General features: G+C 43.4%; 1 protein-coding gene across 6 annotated transcripts in view; it reads left to right on the forward strand.

Moving 5' to 3' along the window:
• The window catches only part of ndst1b (N-deacetylase/N-sulfotransferase (heparan glucosaminyl) 1b), a 258,623-nt gene extending 255,874 nt beyond the window's left edge, over positions 1 to 2,749 (forward strand). For all 6 annotated transcript variants that reach the window (XM_043703098.1, XM_043703100.1, XM_043703099.1 and 3 more), the window contains one exon: positions 943 to 2,749. In XM_043703098.1, coding sequence (XP_043559033.1) covers positions 943 to 1,062 — 120 coding nt within the window. In that variant the 3' untranslated portion in view covers positions 1,063 to 2,749. The remainder of the gene's footprint in view (positions 1 to 942) is intronic.
• The last annotated feature ends 5,135 nt before the right edge of the window (positions 2,750 to 7,884 follow it).

Genomic DNA, 7,884 nt, shown 5'->3' on the forward strand with positions numbered 1-7,884 from the left:
TCTGAATTAAACTCCATCTGTCACTTCTCAGCCTATTGGCCCATCTGGTCCAGATCCTGTTGTAATCTGAGGTAACCCTCTTCGCTGTCCACTACACCTCCAATTTTGGTGTCATCTGCAAACTTACTAACTGTACCTCTTATGCTCACATCCAAATCATTTATGTAAATGATAAAAAGTAGAGGGCCCGGCACCGATCCTTGTGTCCCTCCATTGGTCACAGGCCTCCAGTCTGAAAAACAACCCTCCACCACCACCCTCTGTCTTCTACCTTTGAGCCAGTTCTGTATCCAAATGGCTAGTTCTCCCTGTGTTCCATGAGATCTAACCTTGCTAACCAGTCTCCCATGGGGAACCTTGTCAAATGCCTTACTGAGTTAATTGGTAATAGTTACTGTATGTAAGGATTCTGGGTAATCCAAGATGGATGATGGGAAAAATTTCTGGCTGTAATAGCTGCTTCTTTTTTGAGGTATTTGAGGTGTTGGAGGTGATTTCCTCGAATTTTAGGAGCAGCAATTACTGTTTCATATGCTGTTGCATTGTTTTGGATGGGTATGTGAATAGGAAGGGTTTGGAGGGATATGGGCCGGGTGCTGGCAGGTGGGACTAGATTGGGTTGGGATATCTGGTCGGCATGGACGGGTTGGATCGAAGGGTCTGTTTCCGTGCTGTACATCTCTATGTCTCTATAGTTCTGTTAAGTTTGCCAGTAGAGTTAGGTTATTCCAATTCCTTCTTTCTTTCCTTGTATTTTAACTTTAGCTGATGAATAAAGTGTGATTTGCTTCACATCTGGGTTTTGACCATTCAAATTGCATCTGGAATTCAATACCTTACATTTACCTTAAAAATAAGGAAAAGCTAGGATCTTCTGGATATTTTGAGGGGGTTTGGTCTGGCCACAACACAACTATGATTGGATTTTTATTTCTTCCACAGTCAAGAGCTTTTTTACGCGAGTACTACAGAGATTCCAACATTGAGCTTTCGAAGCTGTTGTATAAACTGGGACAGAGCCTGCCCACGTGGCTGAGAGAGGAACTTCAGAACAACAGGTAGCTGTACGCCAGGAAACAAAGGACAAAGTTGTGCATCTGTGCTTCCAGCGGCTCTTCTCTGAGATCAAGCCAACATTTCTGTCTCATTGTCATTCATTTATTAAAGGCCTGGTCGATTCCTCATCCTTCTAAGCACTGATTGGGTCTCCAGAGACAGTTGAAGCATTCAGCATTGCTGGTGGTTTATTAGCCCTGCGGGGAGGCCTATGCTTGTTAGATAAGCGCTGACTGGAAGCTTGTGAAGAGCATTGTTTATTTTCATCTCGGGGCTGTGGCAGCTTCCCCAGGAGGAGCAGAAGAGAGTGAAGACTGTTAGCAATAATTGGTTCCTCACGGCATAGCTGGAGTTCAGGCCAAACCTATATTCACTCCTCCTGAAGTGCTGCAGCACAGAACCATTACTCAGCTTCCACCAGCTCTCAGGAGAGGTCGGTCTCTTATTTTTATGATCGCGAAGTGTTGAACTCTTCCTCACAACAGTCACGAGGAATAGGATGTTGGAAGGGAGGTCTCTGTCATTCCGCTTGACTCAACAAATGGCTCAGAAAGACAGCACCTTCTGAGAGTTGCTTTTGACTGGTTCTCTTGGGAGCTTTGATATTGAATAGTTCACTGGGTTTTCTTCAAGAAACAATTGAACACAGCTTCTACCAAACAGCACAAAGCTGGCAGTCAGGTGAACCAGACTAGAAGCCAGCTCCTTCCATCAAGGACCAGCAAATAAGACGGTCACTTTTGCGAAGTACAACCAGACTTGCATAAAGAAGCAATTCAGAATGACCACATTGTCCTACCATTGTAGATGATGTCTAAGCAGAAAGCCACCCCCCTCCCCCTTCCTTGCCTCTGGATTACATTTATTAAGGGGCACATCACTTTTCTATACAAACACTTTCACAGAACGCTGTTGGAAATGGTACAAGTTCAGTTGGCCACATTGGCAACCCTAGGGTAGGGTACTGCTTAATTAAAATGAATACAATTCAGATTTCCAGTACGTTGAAGGCTGGTACATGTAATTATATCGTGTCTCTATATTCTTTCATGCAACATGGGCTAGGACAATGATTCTTGTCCATCCCTAATTGGCTAAAGGGCCATTAAGAGTCAACTACATTGATGTGGAGTTGGAGGGCAGACCATGTAAGGATGACAATTTCAGTTCCCTGAAGGGCATTCATGAACCAGATAAATTTTCCTAACAATGGCTTTGTGTTCACCATTATACTAATAATTCCAGGTTTCGATTAAATTCAATATCCATCATCTGCCAATGGTGAGATTTGAATCCTGAGCTGCAGAACATTACCTGGATCTCTGGACTAATGGTCTAGCGATAATACCATTAGGCCATCACATTTTATTGGATGTGTTCTCCACTCTTAGTCAAAGAGTCGGAGAGTTAAACAGCATAGAAACTGTCACTTCGCTCCAGCTTGTCCATATCAATCAGATATCCCAACCTAATCTAGTCCCACCTGCCAGCACTTGGCCGATATCCCTCCAAACCCTTCCTATTCATATACCCATCCAGAAGCCTTTTAAATGTTTCAATTGTACCAGCCTCCACCACTTCCTCTGGCACCTTGTTCCAGGCACACACCTCACCCTCTTCCCCTCAGGTCCCTTTTAAAGCTTTCTTGTCTCACCCTAAAACTATGTCCTCTAGGTTTGGACTCCCCTCCTCTGGGGAAATGACTTTGTCTATTTATCCTATCCATGCCCCTCACGATTTTATAAACCTCTGTTAAGTCATCCCTCAGCCTCCGACGCTCCAGAGAAAACAGCCCCAGCCTGTTCAGCCTCTCCCTATAATTCAAACCTTCCAACCCTGGCAACATCCTTGTAAACCTTTTCTGAACCCTTTCAAGTTTCACAACATCTTTCCTACAGCAAGCTGTAGATTCTGGCTGGTGTTTAGAGTGTATCACAGTGCAATAGGTTGGTTCAATCACTTGCTGATTTGGGGCTGAAAGTACTTAATTGCCATTTGTTAAACGTTGTCTAGTTTGAACACAAATGAACCCAGACACTGCAGAAAACCCAACTGGAATCTCAATCTTCAAGGAAACATTGCACAACAAATTCCACAAAGTATTGTACTGAGCTGTTCATCATTTGCAACCTTTTAATTGTTCATTGAGCAAGAGGATCCCTGAGAAACATTTAATATAGAGACTTCTAAATGGGGACCAAATAGGCTCCAAGTAAAGATGTACCATTTTGCGAATACCACCCATTGCTTTTTTGACTCTGGACTCTCTACTTTCATTGATTTTTTGGATGATGTGGGTCAAGTGATGAACAAACTCCATTTGATCTTATAAAATACAGTTGGATCTCTGTAAGTAAGACAATGGCGGGCAGACAATCCTTGGTTATGGGTACAGCAATGCTCTCAGCATCAGAATAATACAATGGAAATTGGATTGAACTATTCTTGGGCATTGAGATTAACCAGATGGAAGATTGATGTGAGAGGGAAATGCAATGATTACAAGGTTTTACCCTGTTAAAACCCAAAGTGGAAATGTAGAAATCCAGACATTCAGGGTGCAAACAGTAGAGGTTTAGCTGTCAAATTTTGCAAGATGGAGCTCTGTCCAACTCAAAAGTACCTGATATTTAAAAGCTTTACTTTTTGAAGGATTGTATCTGAGGATACGCTGCAGAACCGGACTGTTTTCCTCTCCCAGAGTATCCCTTTTAATGATTCAAAACTGATATTTTGAATTATTAACTTGCAGTTACTTCTCGGCAATAAACCGTGTTACCTGTTCCTGGATTCCCTTTGTGTCAGCTGTGTATGGAAAAGCAAGATCACTTTTTCTCTACTCTTCATCTATGAGTGGGATCTCTGTTTAAATATATCATAAACTTTCCACCATTCACCATTACATCAAATGTGAAGTTTACATCTGTTTGAAAACTTTTAGAAAATCACGATTATCGTAATTTATTAACTTAAAGTGTTTAAATCTGTAAATATCCTGTAATTTACTCACCAGCTGTAACATTAACGGTCTTATAATTGGAATCTGAAACTGTATAACTGAAGTTTAGACTGTGTTTTGGTTCTTTTTATATGGGACAGACTGCTTCTTGTGTATTTAATTTAATGTCATAGTTTACACTGGTTTACTGTAATGTGCAACAAGCTTGCCTCGGACTACTGTGTGTGTGCATTGGGTTTCCATTGCATTGGCAGCTGTTGGGGTTTTCTTTCTTACAGCCAGAAACTGGAACAGTTGTAGCTACGTGCAGACTCTCTGCAATTTTAACGGCAACAGCTGAGGCTGGGGTTGCAAGTGATCATTTCCACCATGCCATCCTGTCTCATTGGTAAGGGATTGAAAGAGAGTGGCCAGGAAAGTGCAGTTGAGGCCGAGATGAGATCAGCTCAGAACATATCAGAGGACGGAATAGGATCGAGGGGCTGAATTAGAATCCCTACCGTGTAGAAAGAGGCCATCGAGATAGAACTGACTCTCTGAAGAGCATCCCACCCAGAGCCAACCCGTCCACCCAACCCACCCTATCCTCATAACACTGCATGGAGTGGCTAATCCAACGAGCATGTACATCCCAGGACACTACAAGGCAATTTTAGCATGGCCAATCAATTTGACTTGCACAAAGAGTCATAGTTATGTACAGTACGGAAATAAACTCTTTGGTCCAAGTTATCCATGCGGGCCAGATATCCTATATAAATCTAATCCCATTTGGCCCATATCCCTCTAAATCCTTCCTATTCATCTACCCATTCAGGTGCCTTTTAAATGCTATAATTGTACCAGCCTCCACCACTTCCTCTGGCAGCTCTTTCTGAACATGCACCACCCTCTGTGTTAAAAGGTTACCCCTTAGGTCCCTTTTAAATCTTTCCCCATCACCTTAGATCCGACTACATGAGGAAACTAGAGAACCCAGAGGAAACCCACGCAGACATTGGGAGAACGTGCAAACTCCACACAGACAGTCACCCAAGGGTGGTATCAAACCCGGGCCTTGGTGCTGTGAGGCAGCAGTGCTAACCACTGAGCCAAACTGCTCCTAGTTCTCATATTCCCAGCTGTGAGACCTGTCCCTATAAGGAAAAACCATGGGGCTTTGACAGTTCAGCATTGAACTGTGTGTTTGAGACACCCAAAGCAACTTTTTCTTATTTCCAATGCTCCAAATGTCTAGATTTGTGTTCTGTTTGGGCACCTGTCGCATTGTTTCGGTTCGGCCAAGGGAAAGCACAGGTGGACCATTGGGTCGAAAGAACGGTGCTGGTTTTTCTGCTTTGAAGGAGGCAGTGGGATGGGTACGGTCGGCTGTTCATTTCCTGTTGGCTTTCCAACCAGAAAATCCTGCGGTGAAGACACCATGACCCTTTCACTGGCAACTGGTGGGTGCACATGCTCAGTACGTGGCTACATCCATCATTTTGTTGCATTGTTGCTGAGTCATGCTCCTGAGGTGTTGTTCCGGTAGACCTCCATCCAGGACACCTCACTTTCAGGAACTGCAGAAATTCCAAGGGGATACAATCGCATTTGTTTTTGCCGTATGATGCCTTGCGTTTTGAACAGGCCTGTGAAGCAGAAGGCCGGGGGTCCTCGAATATAAAGAATCCATAGGGATTCGGGGCATTTCTGTGTTGGTGAACAGCGTGCAATTTCTGAATGCATTTTTAGTGGCCCAGACTGCAAAGTTTATAAAGCACATGGACCAAGTGACCACTGTAAACAATCACGGTTCAGTTTTGTTACATTGTGGAATTAACATGGAATTTGTGTTCTCATTCATGTGGCCACTCTCTGATCTTGAAAAGTGTTTTTATAAATATATAAAAATGTTCGTTTTTTTTGTAAAACTGTCAGTATCGCATTTCCTGCTGTCACATCCAGTTGTAACGTGGAGGCATCATAGATAAACACGTAACCTTCTGAAAACTTTACATCCTTTGTGTTTTGAGGTTGTTCCTTCTTACAGCCTCTGGGTCCACACTCTGTCCCTTTAGCATCAGCAGTGAAGGTCTGACAATAACTAAATGGTCAGTCGAGAAACTCTTTGCATTTCAGTCATGCCTTTGAGATGTTCCAGAGTCCTTTCAAGCAAATGAAGTACTTTTGAAGTTCAATGAAGGAAATTCGTCAGCCAATTTACTCACAGCTAGCTCCTACACTCAGATAATGACCAGATAATTTGTTTTTAGTGACACTGTTTTACAGGCAGAAATATTGGACAGGATGTTGCAAGAACTTCAAAGAAAAAGTATGGCGTGCAGAAGGAGACCATTCAATCCATTATATCTGGGGCAGCCGATAAAGATCAATCCAGCCTCGCTCTACTTTGTCCCTGGTTCTTTGGGCTAAAGCACTTCAAGTGCACACCTTGCATTTTTTTAATCTGTTGGCTGTAGCTATCACTCTTTCAGGCAGTGAATTACAGACTCATTTCGGTGAAACAAATTCACCTCAACTCCCATAGAATGGGAAGGTGATGGCCTTGTTCTATTAGCACTGGACTGTTAATCTACAGTCAAAAAGTGTGGTGCTGAAAAAGCATAGCCTTTCAGGCAGCATCCAAGGAATAGGAGAGTCAATGTTTTGAGCATAAGCTCTTCATCAATCATCCAGAGATCCAGGTGATGTTCTGGGGATCTGGGCTCAAATCCTACCACAAGCAGAAGGTGGAATTTGAATTCAATAACTATCTGGAATTAAGAGTCTAATTGAACCATTGTTGATTGTCTGGTTCACCAATATCCTCTAAGGAAGGAAACAGCCATCCTTACCTGGTCTGACCTACATGTGACTCCAGACCCACAGCGATGTCGCTGACTCTTAACTGCCCTCTGTGACACTTTCACCCTGTGAATGAATTTTTAAAAATCATTTTAGCAATTACTTTATGTGTCCTTCATTTATGACTTCCCACTTAAGGAGAATGGTCTTTACTATCCATTATATTGACAGCTCTCATAATTTTACACACTTTAGTTAAATCTCTCCTCAGTTTCCTTTGTGCCAAGAAAAACCAATAATCTGGACGTTTCCACACTGTAGGGAATCTAATTTAATCAGTTTCCAATACAATGTTTACAGCTCTCCAGCTGTCTTGCTGATTAAATGCACCATGCAATACACCACTAAGTTAAAAGTAAAGTTGTCATTATCCTACGAGACCACGGACAGATTCCTTATCTTTCCCCACCTTATCTCAGAACCCTTCAAGCACACGGGATCAATGTTGATTTCACCAGTTTCCTCATCTCCCCTTCCCTCACCTATCCCAGATCCAACCCTCCTACTCGGCACCGTCCACTTGACTGTCCTACTTGTCCATTTTCTTTCCCACCTATCGGCTCCACCCTCCTCTCGGACCTATCACCATTAGGTATAGAATCCCTACAGTGTGGAAACAGGCCCTTCGGCCCAACAAGTCCACACTGACCCTCCGAAGAGTAACGCACCTAGACCCATTCCCCAACATTTAACCCTGACTAATACACCTAACCCACACAGCCCTGAACACTATGGGCAATTTAGCATAGCCAATTCACCCTAACTTGCACATCTTTGGATTGTGGGAAGAAAACAGAGCACCCAGCACGCAGACATGGAGGGAATGTGCAAACTCCACTCAGGCAGTCGCCTGAGGCAGGAATCGAACCAAGGTCCCTTGTCTGTGAGGCAACAGTGCTAACCATTGAGCCACCATGTCGCCCCCACCTTCATATACCTATTGTATTTCCAGCTACCTTACCCCCAGCCCCACCCCCACCCCCTCACATTTATATCTCAGCCCTCTTAGGCCTCTCCCACATTGC

Source organism: Chiloscyllium plagiosum, chromosome 14 (genome assembly GCF_004010195.1).
Source record: "Chiloscyllium plagiosum isolate BGI_BamShark_2017 chromosome 14, ASM401019v2, whole genome shotgun sequence".
Taxonomy (NCBI): Eukaryota; Metazoa; Chordata; class Chondrichthyes; order Orectolobiformes; family Hemiscylliidae; genus Chiloscyllium; species Chiloscyllium plagiosum.